At 35.9% G+C, this 19,803-nt stretch overlaps 2 protein-coding genes across 8 annotated transcripts in view; one reads left to right on the top strand and one right to left on the bottom strand.

Annotated features, from left to right (window-relative positions):
* FGF7 (fibroblast growth factor 7) overlaps window positions 1–19,321 on the bottom strand; it is a 57,663-nt gene extending 38,342 nt beyond the window's left edge. Inside the window, exons 1-2 of one of the 2 annotated variants that reach the window (XM_007081828.3) lie at window positions 18,903–19,321; window positions 17,763–18,139 (exon numbers count right to left, since the gene is read on the bottom strand). In XM_007081828.3, coding sequence (XP_007081890.1) covers window positions 17,763–18,048 — 286 coding nt within the window. In that variant the 5' untranslated portion in view covers window positions 18,049–18,139; window positions 18,903–19,321. The remainder of the gene's footprint in view (window positions 1–17,762; window positions 18,140–18,902) is intronic. The other variant, XM_007081829.3, reaches the window with a different exon arrangement.
* FAM227B (family with sequence similarity 227 member B) overlaps window positions 1–19,803 on the top strand; it is a 213,586-nt gene that overhangs the window by 114,332 nt on the left and 79,451 nt on the right. The window lies entirely within an intron of this gene.

Raw genomic sequence — 19,803 nt, forward strand, 5'->3', positions numbered from 1 at the left:
TATCTTCTTCTTTCGTGCTATGAAGTTAAAATGTATTTTGAAACATTTCATTTGTTTACTAGCTCTGAGCTACCACTTCTTTGCACCATATTCTTTCTCTAGGACTTACCATTCTTCACAGTTGCCCTACTGCATCCATGCCTTTTTGCCCACCTTCAGGCTACTTGACAGCTCTTCACCCTCTATCAAAATCCTCCAACCAATCTCCCCTTTGTTCAAGTGCAGTTTTTCCATGAAAGTCTCTTTTCCTAATTCTTCCGCTTGGTCATTTTCACCTCTTTGGATGTGCCCAGAAGTTTTCACTTCCATGCTGATCTCTCCCTTGCTCATATGAAACATATTAATAACTTTTGGAACTTAGCAAATTATTTCTTATAAAAGCATATTAAAGGCAAAAGTTATATTATTTATCTTCATAGCTTTTATTATACAATGTCACCTTGTACATTAGTGACTTGCATTTACATGATTAATTTAAATCCTAGTGAACTAGATCAAATTTTAACTCCATGAGACAGTTAAAATTTTCCATGAATAATGACTTCTGACTTTAAAAGTGTTTCCACTTTTATCAGAAGTCTTCTTTAGGAAAATTGTTGTCCATATACTCCCAAGTATAATATATATCCTCTTTCTTTTAAATATAATATGATAATATAATATTACATCTTTATTCATCTATATTTTAAAAATAGTAAACAAAGTAAATTAATAAAGCATTGGTAGTTAGAAACATACCATAGTTTTAGTATATAAAAAAGTTAAATCAAAAACAACATCTTTATTCCAGTAAGCAAAAATTCAAGAATTCATGTAAAATTATAATGTCCATGGGGAAATCTGCACCATATTATTGTATTGTCCCTAGACTTTAGGACCAGGAATTTAAAGTGTTGTACTTCTTTACATCTATTATGTCAACTCTTCCCCAACTTCCTTCTCACCACCTCCTCTTTCTTCTCCTTTACCTCTCATCTCAGCTAATAGGTTAATACTTTGCATGGAGTAGTTACTCAGTAATTACCTTATTCATAGCCCTGTATAATTGCCTACTGGTATAAAGCCACATGCAGTGGCAACCCACTCGCATAGTTATTTAAGAATTGAACAGAGAAAAAAGCTCAGTTCTAGGATGTTGCTACTTATACCAGACACTTCAGATCCCCTTCCATTTGCTTTCCTTCTTTCCAAAATGATACTCTGTTTGGGCTTCTACATGACACCTAAATCTCTATTCAGTTATTACCATCTACCAGTTATGTGCTGCCCACATCACTCAACAGGTTTGTTAGGAAGGAAAGATTGGAAATGGAAGAGGCAGATAGGGTAAGACTCCTAGAAACTGTGAAGGCAGAAATTTCCTATCTTGAAGCCTGCTGTATTGCATCCCCAAGAACCAGCACAACTCCTGGCACGTGTTAAGGGCTTAAAAATATCTGTCAAGGGAATGAATATGTAAGATCAGTGTTTGGGTTTGTGTTATAAATGACCAATTATAATCCATTTGCTGATCTCTTTACCCTGTATAAACACTGGGGTTTCACTTTATAAACACTTCAGAACAGTGTTCTCCTCTCTCTGATGACTCTCTTATTTATCAAAAACATACCCACCTTTTAACACCTGGTGGAGAATAAAAGGGAAATGATCCTAGTAGTAAGAGTGTTTAATTAAATAGAGGAGAGTCAGCTAAGCTTTTCTTTTACAAATCACAATAACAATGTATATTGCTTATACAATGGATGTATTATTTTAATTACAGAATTAAAAACCAGAAGACTTCTGATTCTAATCCAAATAAGACTAGATTTGTTGTGTCTCAGGTCTCTCATCAATAAGATGAGCACAGTGAACTAGATCAATACTTTGTATCTTTTTTGGGAAACACAAGTACTTTTGGGAACCTGACGAAAGCTTTGAATCCACTCCCTAGTATTTGGTATACAATTTTTTCTTACCAGTGTTTCTAATGGCCATAGGCAAAACTCCATGTCAAGGTCCCTGGACTAGATGATGTCAAGGGTTCTTTTGAGCCTTATTAACTCCAGAATGGAGTTGTTTTTGTCTCATTCAGCCCCACTCTGTAGCATTGTGAAAGAAATTAGATGTTTTGCTTTCAAGTATTAACACACACTATATGGTTTGCTCCCGAAGTTTGCAGTAAGAAAAGAGAGCCACATGCCTCCTAATGAGATCTTAAGCCAAATTAGCAGCTTCTACAAGGACAGCTGTCTATTAGCTATCTATTCTTCAGGCTGATTTCACAAACGTGTTGCTCTATTATTGCTTTAACTTACTCTTTATTTATACTTTGATTCCCAACTTGACTGAAAGGTTTTCTGATGCAGAAACCGTATGTGGTAGCCAGCCTTTGGTTTGGCCTATAATGATCACCACCACTGGGCATTCACATCCTTGTGTAGTTCCTTCCCACATTTTACTGTATGGTCCATATGACAAAGAAAATGAGGCAAACGTGATGGTATGTCACATGTCGCTTCCATCTTGAAGGTGTCCTCTCTTGCTTCCTCTCTTTCTCTCTCCCTCTCTCATCTCTCAGTCTGAGGGAGGCCAGCTACCACGTCACCAGGACACTGAGGAAGCCTATAGAAAGGCCCTCATAGTGAGGAGGAAGTTCCTGGGCCACAGTGTGCTATGAACCTGAGGCCTTCCAACTGCCATGGGAGAGAGCTCGCAGCAGAGCCTTCAGCCCTAGTCAAGCCTTGAGAAGATTGCAGCCCCAGCTCACAGCTTAACTGGACCCCCAAGAGAGACCCTAAGCTAGAACCACTCAGCTCAACTGCATTCAGATTCATGACATTCTGACACTGTGAGATAAATAAATATTGTACTTTGGCTAACATTTTATGATTAAAACCTATTCAAGCAATCTGCTCTAACCCTTTAAAACAACAACAACTGGGGCCCGGTATAGTTAGGAACTTGCCTAAGGTCATTTAATTAATTAATTAATTCCTGGAAGGAAAAGGATTAAAGCCCAGGTTCCATAATACCTAATACAGTATTATTTCCATGTCCCCATACTGCCACTTACTTTCTATTCAATCCAGTTTACTCCTAGGTGGTAAATAATATGTATTAATGTTTATACTAAAACAGAATTATTGGTATGATAAACTAAGACTGATAAGTCATAGATGAATTGTTCAAGCCTACTTTTCTGCCCTTTCTCTTCTCCAATGGACAATCTAGTTCATTCATAAACTCCTATCACAAAAAGTTGATAGAGAAAAGTAATGGATATTAATTAACATGTACTAACTTTGCTGCTTGTGGGTGGTTGTGATGAGATTTTTTGGTAAGAATAGAAGTTAAATTTTCTGATAAAAATTTTCAGTTAACAATAGATATTAAACATCCAGGTCGTTTTTGTGAATAATGAAAATAACTATTTTTTTAGTTACTGCTTCTACATCCTTCTTCAATAACTCCTTATTACCTATAGCATAAAGTTCATGTTCCCTAAAATGGAAAATAACTTTCCAAGAATGAGACTTCACTACATGCCCATCTCTCCCTGCTTCCTACCTTGAAGGGTATACTTCAGAAACACTAATTCCCATACGTACGTACCTCCTGATATGCTACTCAGCTTTTCCTCATGTGCTATTTTCCAGGAGGGGATGCTCTTGCTGGATTCCCTCGCCCATTCCCTACCCACTTCTCTAGCCTGGTTCACTACCACTAGCTCTTTAAGATCAAGGTCAAACATCATGTCCTTTAAGATTCTTGCTCTGTCTCTCCCAGGTTATGTTACCTGCCCTCCACCATGGTCCCTCCTTGAACATATTTTTATCACATACTTACCATATTCCATTAAAATTGAGTTTTTGGTGTTGATCTCCCAAATAGGCTGAAATTTTTCAAATAGTAGGTCTCCACCTATACATCTATGTATCCACACAGCATACAATACATGGTCAGTCAATATTGCAATAAATAGTATTCTAGATGCTGAAAACAGCCACTGCAACTTTGAGAATAAAAACATTGTAAGATATTTTTAAGATATTGAAAAAAAAACCCTAAGTTTAGTTGGGTCACAAATAATGTATATGTCTAGTTTTCAAAGATACTATGATTTTTCAAAGAAAAAACCCAAATATTAAAAAGATAGAATTCCAGATATACTGTCTTTGCAACAACTCATCATTTTTATCCCTCCTCCTTTTTTTTTTTTTTTTTACCTTTTTTTTTATTGGGCAAAGTCCTAAAAGGATTAGAAATAAATTGAGAACATAGCAATCATGGACAAAAGAAAGAACCAATTTGCTAGTAAGCTATTTCTCTTTCAACCTATCCTGCAGACGTGCTTGTTAGAACAAAGTCTCTGCTGTTTCTTTTATTTATTTTTCTATTTGTTCTGTTTGGATTTAGTGGCCTTTAGAGAGGGAAACTATCTGGCCATACTCCTAAAATTCTCTGACTTATTCTCTGAAATGTAATTGTATATATGTATCTATTCTATAATAATTATGCAGACGCTAATGAACAGAAGCATAAATATTTTAATAAATGTCAGAAATGTGTTTAAAATGCAACCAAATTAAATTTTGTGGCATCTTTAGTAATTTGTATGCAAAATAAACTGAAAGTTTCTATGCCAACTCAGGGGAAGACATGTGGAGATGTTTTGTACAAGGAACGTTGGAATAGAGTTTTTATTTAATAATAGGAAAATAATGCCAAGTACTCATTAGGTCATTTTATAGAGAAGAAAATTTCAGCTGTTTATAGTTCTTCATATGCAAATTATCCCACTGCATGGTTCAAATTCATATGTGAGGTTTTGCTAACAATAGTGACTGTATAGTGATACATGTAATGATAACCGAAACTATGCTTTGTAGTTAAGCCTCCTTTGTCCATATTTCAACTCCAACAGTTACTAACCATGGAACCTAGAGTAAGTTACCCAACTTTGTGACCTGAAGTTGCCCCATCTGCAAAATGAACACAACTCTGCCAGCTTTATAAGTCCTCCATGAAGCTTAAATTAGGTACTATGCAAAAAGTGTTTAGCACAGTGCCAGGCACATGGTAACCCCTCAGTAGGTTTATTTCTTTCATTGCAGGAAAAAAAAAATGTTATTGAAAAACGCCTTGCTTTTTCCCCTTTAAAGTTTCTTAGTAACTTGTGTTGGCTCTAAGGAGACTGGAAGGTTTGAATCAGTATTTTGAACATGAACTTTTTGCTCTTTAATACTTAGTGATCTTAGTCACAGAGTGAACTTACCAAGCCTGCTATTTAATATCTGCTCTCTGTGAGTTAACTGACTACCCAAGATCTTCCAGAAAACAATCCAGTCATTGCACATAGAGGATTTGGTATGATCATTTCAATCACCAGCTAATTTTTTAACACCAATCTTTCTTAATTAAAATGAACAAAACCCGGGGCACCTGGGTGGCTGTCTTCAGCTCAGGTCACGATCTTGTGGTTTGTGAGTTCGAGCCCCGAGCCCCACGGCGGGCTCTGTGCTGACAGCTCCGAGCCTAGAGCCTGCTTCGGATTCTGTGTCTCCCTCTCTGTCTGCCCCTCCCCCATTCTGTGTCTCCCTCTCTCTCTGCCCCTCCCCCATTCTGTGTCTCCCTCTCTCTCTGCCCCTCCCCCACTCTCACTCTATCTCTCTCTCTCTCAGAAATAAATAAATGTAAAAAAAAAATTTTAATGAACAAAACCTAAACAGACCTATGTATAATTTTAAAACTAGAACTTGTATACTAGCAAGCTTATCGGCAGGCCAATTTTCTGAAGGTCTTTTCCTTTCTTTCTGTGAAGTGGGCTAGTAGTGTAACTGCAAGCTTACAGCAAAGAGGTATTTTGAGAATTAATTAGAATGGAATGAAATGCTCTGCATCAATTTCAATATTGACATGCATATTTTAAAAAATTAACATTATTTTAGTTATCTACTTATGTTTAGTCACTCAATGAAAATGTTCCTAGTTGTACATTGTGTAATTTTATATAGACTAAATTAGAAGATTTACGAAAATAACAAAATGTATTTCTGCATAGTAAAGTAATTTTAATAGTGATGTTAATGTAAACTGTAAAACCATTAAATAGTACTTTAAAACATCATGAATGTCCATCAACTGATGAATGGATAAAGAAATTGTAGTTTATATACACAATGGAGTACTACATGGCAATGAGAAAGAATGAAATATGGCCCTTTGTAGCAACATGGATGGAACTGGAGAGTGTGATGCTAAGTGAAATAAGCCATACAGAGAAAGACATACCATATGTTTTCACTCTTATGTGGATTCTGAGAAACTTAACAGAAACCCATGGGGGAGGGGAAGGGAAAAGAAAAAAAAAGAGGTTAGAGTGGGAGAGAGCCAAAGCATAAGAGACTCTTAAAAACTGAGAACAAACTGAGGGTTGATGGGGGGTGGGAGGGAGGGGAGGGTGGGTGATGGGTATTGAGGAGGGCACCTTTTGGGATGAGCACTGGGTGTTGTATGGAAACCAATTTGACAATAAATTTCATATATTAAAAAAAAAACAGAAAAAAAATAAAACATCATGAATATTAAGTCTAAGTACAACTTAATCACCATAATATGGATTTATTCTCATCTCCCTTATGGATGAATTATTATTCCATATCCGATCTGCTTGAAGCTAGTTACAAGAAAATTTCAAGACCAAGTTTGGTCAGAATCTTTTCAAAGTCGACAGCACCGCCTTATGTCTATTAAGCATCCAACATTATTTTGTAATGCATTATTGGTACAGGGAGTTGAGCACAATTTCTCAGAAATAGAGACCCCTCAATAGACTTATCTAAGTGGGAAAATAACTCGCTTCACTGCCTACTTCATGATTCAGAGGAGATAAAGCTGTGCACAGCTGCTGACTACTGAGTGCACCTGCTTAAATAGTTATAACAGGGGATGCATCTGTAGTAAAAGTTGGCTTATCTTAAAGAATGCAGCAGATAACTTCCATAATTGTGTCCTTAAAAGATAAATATATGCCTCAAAACTGTTGTTTCTCTCACTTTTTAGGAACTTCTTTGGGAAAAATATCCTTCATAATGATAATGTAGTTTTTAGGGTGAATATTTATGAACACCTGACTTAAATAGGTTACAATTATGATCAAAGATTGAAAAGACATTAAAAAGAAAAAGTATGCAGTTATCCAGACAAACACTATCATTCCAATTAGCAGAACTTAAATTATGCCTGCAGAAAACAGTTACCCTTTAAAAAATAATTATCCTGTAAAGGAAATAGTCATTTTTAGTAAATAGAGTGGTCAAAGGCTGAAAACTGAAAAAGAGCAAATGTTATTCTCATATTTTTAATTGGGAAAAAAAAGGGGGTTTACTTTCATGAGCTTAACATTGATACCTGGCAAGATATTAAGTCATTTTCCATTTCCCATCCTCTCAGCACTGTCTTACTACCAGGCATCTACAAAAGTATTTCCTCTGAAGGTAATTATTTGTCCTCTCTCTTTCATACTGCTCCTCATCTTTTAGGTCATTTTCTCCCAGAAAAGACTTCCATGCCCATTTCCTCAAGTGGAGTTAGGCAACGCCCCCCCCCCAGTTGCTCTGAACCTGCCCCCTCTGACTTGTTGTAGTTTACCCTCCACCCTCAACTACACTGTTAATTCTCTGAAAACATGGACTGTGTGGAATGTTTACTATTGTAGCCCGAGTCTGGGGTAGGGAAGTTATCGAGAATATTTGTGACATTAGTAAAAGAATGAAAAAAGTGAAGACCTCAATCTTTCATAGTTTTGTATGATGTTTTCACTATTCATGCAAACAAGGGAGAAAACTGTCCACTGCCTAGAGATGCCTCAATATGAACCAGACTGACCAGGCTCTTATCAGAAGTACAGTTTGAGACACTGTAAAACACCAGAAGACTATCCCAGGATCAGGCTACTGGCACTAAAACAAAGTGAGAGTGTATTCACCAACTTTCCACTTCTCCCCACCTCTCTCTCCCTATGCATTTGTCCTGTCCTCCCTTCAACACTAGTCACTGAGTCCAGGATCAATGTTAGATGTGCTACTAAGTAAGTAGATTCCCTATCCAAAAACTATCAGCCCACTGCTTGTTTTTACTAGTACAGCTCACTTAATTCTTAAAGACTTTTCCTGTCTGTATCTCCTTTGCATGCAGATATTCCTTAAACCAATATCAACTAATTATCATTGTTTTCTGCATATAGTTTTTGATATGCAGGAATTAGTTGACAGTCAGATGAAAATAATTAGATGCTTTGAGCATGCCTCGCCAATCATCCTTCCAGTATTACCAGCTACCTGGGCCTGCTTAGATCATAGGCCTCTACAATAAAATTTTTCCACCCATCCCTTGAAATTACCTAGAAAAACATGAAGTGAAATAGGTTCTAGAGGCCAATACTTTTTTTTTTTAATATTAGAGAATACAAGAGAAGAGGGAAATGAGGTGTACTAGTCTTATTTCAGCAAAACTTTTCATTCTTGCCTGCATTAAATTTTCATGATCATTTAGTAATCAATTTCTTATCCATAATTAATTTTAGATGTGTGACAGCTTAAGATAAAATATATCTTCCTCTACCACTGGGAGACAAAAGGAAGAGTAAGACATGATGCTTATCTTTCCAGAACTTACATTTTTTAGTGGCATTGCCAAATGCAAAGAGACAGAAATGTAAGACAAGGCAAATGTGCTACATATGGCTGGAAAAGGCAATTCTATTTAACGTCTCCAATAAGTGACCTCTTCAAAGGGTATTGAAATTAATTCATTAAATTAGCACTTCTTTAGGTTATGCTAAATTTAAAATTTCTAAATAGTTTTTGGTCAGTAAATAAAACTTGTTCTTTATTGATGCAATTGGAATAACTTCAAACTTTGGCTCTAGCTACTAAAAGTCAAAGTTTATTGTTTTTAGGTACATAAGTAAGAATTCTTCAATCACGTTCAAATCCTAAAACATTTTTAGGCTAATGGTTGGGAAATGTTTTGGTCAGTTTCTAGTTGCAAATAATAGGTACTGGACATCACTTCACATTATGAAAATGGTCCTTTAAACTGCCCAGAACTCAGAAAAGAGCTTCAAGCTAAGCTTAAATCTCACTGCAAATCTTTGGATTTCAGCCCAGCTTACATCTATACCCAAAATGCTACCCTACTTATCCAAAATCATATGCAGCCTCCTGACTTTGGCACAAATTCTTGGTTCAAGGTCATTCTTAAAATATTGCTTCAGGTCCATTTTGTAGCCTTTTTATTTGGAACAAACAGCTGAGTGGAAGCTTGATTTAGTTCTTCACTACACCATAGAGAGATCCCTAGGCAATAACTCTCAAATTGCAATTTAATGAAATTTGAATGTTTTACCTAAATCAGAGGGGAGAGTTGGAGGGCAGGAGCAGTGTATTCTGTTGTCAAATAAGTTTGAGAAACCATACAGAATCTCCTGGAGTTTTGCAATTTATATTAGTATAAATTAGGCTCAGAGAATTTCTACTGTGAAAACTTGCTCAACTTTATGTAACCTAATATTTCCCAATGAATTAGCCATAGAAACTATGCTGCAGACAACACCATAATATCTCGAGGGACACTAGTGTTCTAAGAAACAAAGTTTGGAATTGCTGCTTTAAGAAAAATCTGCATCCTGAGTTGATTCTGAATTTGATCCCAAAGCATTTTCTCAACATTATCTACAATTACATCTAAATTTCAAATATGCAAATAAATACAAAATATTACATGATAATTTTAGCATAAGTATAGTATTTAAGGATATTGAAATATACCTAATTTGTCTTGTATTAATCATAAATATAAACTGAGTTTGAGTATAGTCCTGATAAATAAACAAAAATTATTACAATTTTAGGCACAAATTTAATGGATTCAAACCTGCTATTTGAGTGTCATCTGCAATAATCTGTTATTATTTCAACCCCTCTGTACACTATTTAGTTTTGTTTTGACCTCAGAAATTCTCTCACTATTGTCTAATCCATTATTGCATCCCATTGCCCTTATTCCTTAAGGGCATCAAAAAAAAAAAAGATAACAGAGCCATGTTTTACGAGGATCCTTTGTGTTTAAATCCACCCTAAGCTTAAAATGCAGAATCTAGGGCACCTGGAGGGCTCAGCTGGTGAAGAGTACAAGTCGATCTCAGGGTTGTGAGTTCAAGCTCCATGTTGGGTGTAGAGATTACCTAAAAATAAAATCTTCAAAAAAATAAAACGCAAAATCCATTTATTTTTATATGAAGTCCTTTGTTCCTTTCCTCTCTTGCCTATTTCTTCTCCTGTTTGCAAAGATGTTGTCATCCTATTTATTCTCAGAAGGACACTAGCTAATGGTTGTAGCAAGTACTCATGCCCACTCCAAGAGAAGTGATTACGTTCTTCTGCAGGGAAGTTGACTGGAACAGTCAGAGAATCTCTAGAGCCAATTCTCCCCAGTATACATCACACCTTTCACCTCTGAGAATGATGTTGTAAAGGCAAATTTTACCTGGACATGAATATTAGATAATTCATTTATCTGCTTCCTCATCCGAATCCCTTTGTCTTTATATTTTACTACACAAACCCTTTTGTGCAACTAAGGTAAATAGCTTTAATGACATTTGCTTTGTTAGCAAATTAGGTATAGCTTCTCCACCTAAGTCAGGGGCAGATATAATCTCAAATGTAGATATAAGTCTTGGTCAAGAAACGGTTAAGTGTTCAGTGACTCTTTAATGTGGCTTTCTGAACCATGTGAAGGGCAGAGGATTTTCATTTTCCAACCTATTTTGTGTGTAGAAAGACTGGATATGAACCTGGAGTACATTATACTGAGTGAAATAAGCCAGACACAGATGGACAAATACTACATAATACTTCTTACAGAAGGAATCTAAAATAGTCAAACTCATAGAAGTGGAGAGTAGACAGGTGGTTGCCAGGGGTTTGGGGGAGGGAGAAATAGAGAGATATTAGTTAAAGGGTCCTAACTTTCAACTGTGCAAGGTGAATAAGTCCTAGAGATATACTATGCAGTGTAGTGCCTGTGGTTTATACTGTTGTATTGCATATTTAAATATTTACTAAAAAGATGGATCTTATGTTAAGTGCTCTTATCACAAAATAATAATAAATTAAAAGGCAGGAGGGAACTTCTGGAAGTGGTGGATATGTTTATGGCATAGATTGTGGTCATAGTTTCACAGATGTACAGATTCATCAAGTTGTGTACATTAAATAAGTACAGATTTTTGTATGTCAAAATACCTCAATAAAGTGTTTTTAAAAAAAGAAAGTTTGGAGATGGTTCAGAAAAGTAAGAAATTTGTATGGAAGCCCATTTCATTTAATGAATTCTTTTTTTCTCCATATTACTTAGATATGCACAATCTCTGCCTTTTCTTCTGTGTGCCATATGTGAAATTAAAATATAGAAAAGTATTATGTTCCAACAGTCATGTAAAAGAAGCTACTGTGCTACCAGAAGTTTTGATACAGAAAAAGAAAGCTAGGATCCTTAGAAATAAAAGAAAGCTTACTTTAATCCCAAACTTACACAGAAAACAAACCTCTAGTTTCATATCCTTTTCAGTAATCTGGAGAGACCCTGTAGGATTCTGGCTTCTTCCTGCCCTGGGTTTTCTAGACTTGAGGTTGTCTCTTTAAATCACTGCCTTGAACTCTGTGGGGTGGCCATAGGAGGTGAGAGCCTAATTTGGGGACATCTGAGTCCATGGTCATAAGTGGCTCATTTAAGTGCCAAGTAAGCTGGCTTTGATGTCTGTACTCCAGGTCCCCTACTGCATCACCACTTGAAAGTGTCAGAAGAGATTCAGATCTGCCTGTCATTCTGAGACTGTGGCACAGGACCTATTCTTCCCTGCGATGAACTCATTCACCAAAGAAGCCTTTTTTACATAGTAGCTACAGAGCTGTCATCACATGCATTTCCAGGCCAGTTCACCAAATATTGGAGCCACAGAGATTTGTCAGAGAGGTCAAATGGACCCGGAAGAACTTCCTCAATGCATAATTCAGACAGTCATTCCTGATAGGCCCATTTTGAAATCCTCCAGGGTGTAAGTTAACTATGGAGCCGTCCCGGGGTTCCAAAATAATCGTGGGACACCTGAGGGGATCCAGGCTGAATTAGAACCCTTGGTCCCATTAACTAGTGGTTTTTTAACTTCATCAGCACAGTAAAATCACTAGAACACTTTAACAAACACCGATGCCTGAGTCTTTCCCACCTACTCAGGATTCTGACTTAATTGAACTGTGGTCTCCCAGTAATCTAGCATGAACCTTCACTGTGATCCAGGGCTTCTCAGGTTTGGCAGCATGTCACAATTATCTGGGGAGCTTTTAAAATTCCTGGTGCCCAGGCTGCGCCCCGAATGAATTAAATAAGAGTCCTTGTGGGTGGAACCTGGCATCAGTATTTTTTTTAAGTTCCCTAGCTGATTATAATATTTAGCCAAGGCTGAGAGGTAGGGAAACTTGGAAAAGGGAATTTTTTTATATATCTGAAAGCAGACTTCTTGCATTCTCTCCGATTCACTTGGGTCTCTGAATGCTCTAAAACTGTAGGCTAAAGAGTTGTAATACAGCTGAGTTACAGAGGAAAATACATGTTCATATGCTCTGGGTTGGTATATAAATGAAAATGATGGTCAGTTCAAATAAGGATTTACAAATTAAATAAGAGATACACCTGTGGCAATAAATTATTTGAATTTTGCAAGTGCCAGACACTTGTATTAGCCACCCCCCTCAAAAAAATGAGGAAAACTATACAATGAAGAATAATCTTTATTATTAGAATTCTCAAAGGGTAGCTAATATTTCCAAATCTGCTCCCCAGCAGTTTATCCATCTTCCCCTAATTTAAGGTCTTGACAACTTAACTTACTCAAGGGAATGCAAGCCACCAGTTCTACAGGGTACCATTTTGTCAGTAATTCTCAGATTGTGGGTCAAATCCATAGATATGTTCCTCATTGTCTATTTTTTTAAGGTGGTTGTCCTGGTTTTCTTATTTTGTTTTGATAATGTGAAATATTGTTCTTTTAGATAAATGGCTAAGAGCTGTTTGGAGCATAAGCAAGTTTACTGTCTCCATATTTAGAGGTGGTATGTATATTCGCTAGCTATTAGCAGAGATTTGTGCTGAGTAGGATCTTAGCCAAAGAATTGTTGACAACTGGATTGCTGAAGATTCTGTGGCCAAAGTCAAATCCCACAACACTGTGTTTATTTGCTTTTTGCCAATTGTTAGGCCATATCCCGTCACAGTCTAACAATCCAAAAGAGAATGTTGCCAAATCATTGGCTAGCTTTCAGAATGGCTAACTCTTTGCTTGCTATGGAACTTACAATGCTTAATTCTACTAAGTGAAGCATACTTTTTCTTGAATCAGTGGTTTAGCACAATTAAGGATTTCTTCTTAAAAGGAATGGGTGATATTGACCATTGTTGAGAAGAGTAACTGAACACCAAAAGCAAGAATATCATCTTGAGGGACTGAGTTCTTGCCTCGCAAGAAAATCATCTTGAGGGACTGAGGTTCTTTGTTCCGCATCTGCCTTGCAGGGCGGTTGACAGTTGCCCAGTGCACTGCTGCCATCTCTCACTTGGCACCTCAAGTCCCAGCTTAAACAGCAGTGTTATTTCTGTCAGGTGTGGACTGATTGACTCTGTCTGTTGATGGAATGCCTGGTCGAAAAATTATCTAAATTTACCCTTTCACCTTGTCTCCAAGAGGAGAGCTCTGACGACAGCAGTAGAAGTGTTGACCATCCATTACAAATCCCTTTAAGATGTTATTACTGGGCATTTTATGCTTTTATTACCCTTATTATTAGTTCAGGTTAGGTTCCAGTTGCATTGCTTAGAAACATACTGCAAGGCTAAATGTGGAATCATCAGAGAAGACAGACTTTTCTTGCCTTCTGGGTGAGACCAGTATGCAATCTGAGGACCAGTTCTCCAGTGACACCTCCTCTCTCCTCAGTGTCAGAAATGTGGTCCAGCATCTCCTGGCCTCTCATGAATTCCTACATTTATAGAGTTGGGTCTTACTTATCTGTCTACTAATACAAGGCTTATTTTTATTGGGTTGCTTGGTGTGCTTTTCCTGCAATTTAGTCCTTCTAATCTAAATTTAAAATATTTCACAAGACAACACTATAATTAAGACTGAAGTGAGATCCTCACAACCCAGGATAGCTTCAGTAATTTTTAAAATTTCCTTAAAAATGAGACATGAGCTGTCATATCCAGCTCCGTACCACTCCCCTTGTCTTCCTCTAGGCCTTCCATCTACCTACCCAACCCAGTCTTTTAGAAACAAAATTATATACCCATATATTTTTTTTAACCTCTTCTATCACCCCAGTCCATTTTCTTAGCAATATCACATTTTTATGAAGGAGTTATCCTTCTGCTAGTGAAGTAAGCAGTCCTTCAAAACCTATTAATATCATCAGGTAATTTTCCCCTTCATCCAAAGCAAAGCCACGAGAAAAGAGTGGGGACCTCATAGTAACTCAGAGAACAATTATGTTTCACACAGCTGACATCTAACTTTTCACGCAAAATTTTATCATCTAAGACATTTAAATCTATACCATTTTAAAAGACCTCCACAGAAGGCGTTTAACAACCAGCTAACAAATTTATGGGATCAGAACACTGAAAATGAAATTCAAAGTGCTATTCTGATGTATCACACTTTCTGAACTCTGCTGCATTTTACTCCAGTAGACAATTCAATCACCTTTTACTCTCATTTTAAATAGGAAGGAAATATCTCTTGTTCATTTGTTCATTCATTCAGTTAATGATTGAAGAATGTTAATAGTTTTCATATTTATAATTTCAAGTTTTTTGTTCTTCTTTGACTTCTTAAACAAATTTTATTGAGCACTTCCTTTGTACCTGGATACAGTAGCTTCAACTTCACATGTGTCAATTTGCATGTTTTATGTAGGGGACATTCACATTTAAAATTAGTAAAGCTTCCCTTTAAATAACAGGAAATGACTATCAGAATTCTCTTCTAATAAGTTATTCTCCATATTTTTCAATGAAGTAATTACTTTTGTATCTTGGGATTTCCTGTTGACAATTGTGGATTAGCTTCTTTTTAACTATGGTTAAGCCTGACTGACCCCTTCTTCAAGAGGATAACAACACAACCTGACAACAGTTTTAGGGTTTACTTAAAGGATCCCATTGAAAGCTTCCCTTTCCAGGAGAATTCACCATATCAAGAAAGTATATTTATATATACAGCCTATGAAAAGCTTATAGAAGTGAAGACTATATAATACATATCATGTCTTTATGAACATTGGTATTGTGGCATTCTATTTATGATACAGAAAGAGTTTCTCTCTCTCTCTCTCTCTCTCTCTCTCTCTCTCTCTCTGTCTCTCTCTTTCATTTTCACTGTAGAATTAGAATAGAGGAGAAATGGTGTGCCAAATTGGCCTTATGGTTACTCAAGGTTAATGCTAAATTGTGTTTCAGATATAAAATAACTTTGGCATTTTGTGTATGCCTACAAATGCCAGAGTTTAGTGGTTTTTAAGAAACTTTAACACAAAATAAAACACATATATGAATGCATCCCAGTTGTAGATATTTTTCATCCCAAATAATTACGTATGCTATTCATTTTCACTGGATTTTACTTTTTCACTGGATTTTTCACTTTTTCATTATTTGACAAAAGCATTCAAAAGGAATTAGTGGCCATGTAGAAGAATTCTACACAGTGTTTAGATTTGATAACCATATTGGTACAATTTCAAATTAGTTCCGATGGCTCATCTTATAATGGAGATAATATTCACTTATCTCATTCAAAGTATATAATAATTACATAACGAGTACTTACATCTGTTCATACTTATGTTATGGTTTAGAATAGAATAGACTGTAAGAACTAGTGAGTGTATTAGAGATCATCTGCATATACCCCATATCTTAGAGATGAAAAAACTGAAAATTGGAAAGAATTAAAAATTTTTCCAAAATTACTCACAGATAGGGAATAGACCTATGCATCATAACTTCCACCTGGGCTCTGTCCTCTTGTCTCTTCTACCAGGTTCCATTATTCATGATAAATCTCATAACTTTTAAATAAATTGATTATAATCCAAATTCTGTTGCTCATATAGAAGTGGCTATCCACAGAACTTTTCTCCAAATAGTAATTTCTTCAGCTAAAGTTTAGTATAATCAGAACAATCTTCCAAGACTAACATGATAATTTTACTAATACCAGTAATAATTAAACTATAGCTATTAATAATCCATTAAAAAGGCCTTAGTGTTCTATATCAATTATATTTAAAAAGAAGATCCTCTCATTTTCATATTGGAAATATAATTCCCCAATTTCCCACTTATTGGCTCGTTAGTTAAGAAGCCTAAAAACCAAGGCACCTGGGTGGCTCAATCGGTTGCGTCCAACTCTTGATTTCAGCTCAGGTCATGATCTCATGGTTCCTGCATTAGGCTCTGTGCTGGTAGTAAGGAGCCTGTTTGGATTCTCTCTCTCCCTCTATCTCTGCCCCTCCCCTGCTCGCTCTTGCTCTCTTTCTAAAATAAATAAACTTTTTAAAAAATCCCTAAAAACCATTCATTAAACAAGCAACAAAAGTTTCAAGTACTCACTGCAAGCCTTAAGCAAAATGCACTGCAAGTGCTTAAGCAAATGTTTACACCATCATCCCCAGGCATTCTTTTTCAATTGACTTTAATATACATAATATTATAAGATGATAAGATAATAACATTGTTCAAGTGCTAGTAATACAAACCATTTATTTTCATTCTGGGACTTTAAATTCTTACTATTTATATCCAATATTCTACCTTATTAAATTTAATACTATTGAAATTGTTTGTTCATCATAACTTCTAAATGACAAATCCAACCCTGATATTTCAATAGGACAAAAATAACTAATTCTTGGAGAAAATGTAAGGTACACTAACAGAAAATCATGGACTTAACATCTCTTGCAACTCACTTTTATTTCTTCCTTCACATTTACATTTCTCTTAAGGTAACACAAAATTATGGCATGGAAGATTTAAAGAAAATGTTAGGAGGAACCTATTTTCTTGCTTAGGTAAATTAAACAAACAACCTAATACAAACTCATTCTGACATGAACAGATGGACAGATTCCCTTCTGTTTTATAACTGTTTACAATTGCACAAGTCCCTGAAAGCATTTTTGAGCACAGATTATGTATTTTACACCACAGAAATATTCTTTCAAAGAAAATCTAATTGTTTTTTTTTTAAATGAATTTTCTGTTCCTCACACTAATAAGTGTTTGTTGAGCATTTACTGAGGACTCTTTTAGAGTTCCTAATGAGTTTTGCTTGAGGACAGTGATTTCCATCTCAGTGTGAATAATATCATTTATATTTTGCGTAACTTACAAGCATTTTGACCATAGGACATAGGGATTATATTTTCAAATTGGCTTGGGTTATCAGCTCCAACCATAATATTAGTAGATTTGACCTGTTCCCAGAAGATGTTATTGGAAACATAGTTCAACGATCCCAATTTAGAGAAATTAGAAGATGATAGGGGTTTTTTTTCAAAAAATCGAAAAAGAAAAGTAAGAAAGCATGTCACTTGAAAAATGGTTCTTTCACAGATTAAGGTTCATAAGCAGTGCTGTAAATAAAAGACATTACTTACTGTAGTTGTTCTTCATCTCTTGGGTCCCTTTGACTTTGCCTCGTTTATCAATCCTCAGATACCACTGTGTTCGACAGAAGAGTCTTCTCACTCTTATATCCCCTCCTTCCATGTAATCATAACTTCTTGTATGTCGCTCAGGGCTGGAACAGTTCACATTTGTAGCCATTTGCTCTGGAGTCATGTCATTGCAAGCTAAAGATATAGTGCCCACTAGACAGATAATGTGAAAGCATGATCTGTAGAGCAAAGTTGGCAGGATCCATGTCAGTATCCATTTGCGCATTATAGTGTAGTGCTCCGGGTGTTCATGAATAACATAATGAAAATTAAATCTTGAGTTGATTGTTGCTCCTAGGTCATTGACCTCTTCCTATCTGTGAATTGTAGATTGATTTAAGAAAGAGTAGTTGTTTTTTTCCAAATTGTTATCCTTATCCTTTTAGTTCCTGATAACAATACAGGATTCCTCCTTAAATAACTCTCAGTTGGTATTTCCTTATAAAAACAGGTTGCACTAAGTTCAGATGCTGCGACACTGTTTACTACTGGACTTCTGTTTGCCAGGAGACATTAGGAATAGGGAGGGGAGGCAGGGGAAGATGAAACATTGTATGTATAAATGTTAGTGGGTAAATAGTATTATAACATGCAGTGTAGTTGGTACTGTGAAGGCACATTTAAAACAACTTTCACAGAGGATGTCAACATCTTTATCTCTCTATATGTAGATTTAGAAAAGTTATACATTACTAGAGACAAATCAGAATATGATTGTACCATTTATTCTGATTGCTGTTTGGTAAGAAACATCCTGCAATTAGAGCTATTGATTTAAATTAAGTCCTAAAATTACTACTAACAAAGTATAAACGCTTTCCCTAGATTTGTTTATAGTATGCTTTTATGTTTGTGGTTAATCAATTATTTTCTCTTGAACTACCCATATTTCTCAAGTTAAATGCCAGTATTGTCTGGAGAACTTTATGTAAAAGTTCTACAGCGTAATTACTATAGATAATTACAAGGCTCAAAAATCTGGTAACTTTACTTTTTCCCTCAGCACTAAAACAAGAGAAAGAAGTAAACTACTAGAAATCCACTCTGCATTATTTTTAAAAACAAATAGCAGTAACTTACTTGTTCTGTTGATAACAGCTGGATGCACAAGAATTCCATGTCTGTTGTCTGCCTTGTGCAACTTGAGCCTCTCTACTGTAGCTACAAACTATTTCTTAGCTGAGAAATTCTCCAGCAGAATCATAATTGTTTCCATAAATCAACAGGCAAAAGGATTTTCTCTCTGTGTGAGAGCGTGTATGCTTGTGTGTGTGTGTGTGGAGCCTTTTTATTCAGGGCTTTTCGATAAATACCTTTGCTGACCTCATTGGAAGCAATTAAAACTTAACCAGTGAGCTGTTAGTTGAATACAACAGCAAGAATAAAAGAGGCTTATATAGTATTCATTCAATGGTCATGAGAGGGAGCTATGAACATAGTTTATGACTAAATCTACCAGTGGGTACCTACTCTGTAGAAACAGATCTCCGATTCTGAAACAGTTAAAAGGGGAAAAGGAATTTTTTACACCATCTTTACAACGTAGCAGTTGTATATAAGTTGAAAAATATTCCTTTGAACATATATATAAAAGGGATTTTTGCTAGTTAGAAAATCTTTTCCATAGCTTTATGATACATGCATTTCTCCTATTACTTCTTTGTACTCAGAATTTTAGAATAAAACTAATATGTGTTTATTAACTCACATCTTAGTGCTCTGAAACACTGTGTAGCTGAGTCAAGGGCATATCTTTTCATGCAGAGGTATTTGACCATTGTATATGAGTATATTTTTTATGTTTTATATTCCTAGACTGAAACTTAGGACATCTAGTTTCTTATTTGAGCTGAGCCACTAATTACCAGTATGACCTTGGGCAAGTCACTTGGCATTTCTGAGTCTCAGCTACTACATTACTGCATTTGTAAAAATAGTGCATTAGTCTGTGGTGCCCTGTAGTTTTAAAATTCTATGACTT

This window comes from Panthera tigris, chromosome B3 (genome assembly GCF_018350195.1).
Source record: "Panthera tigris isolate Pti1 chromosome B3, P.tigris_Pti1_mat1.1, whole genome shotgun sequence".
NCBI classification, from domain to species: domain Eukaryota; kingdom Metazoa; phylum Chordata; class Mammalia; order Carnivora; family Felidae; genus Panthera; species Panthera tigris.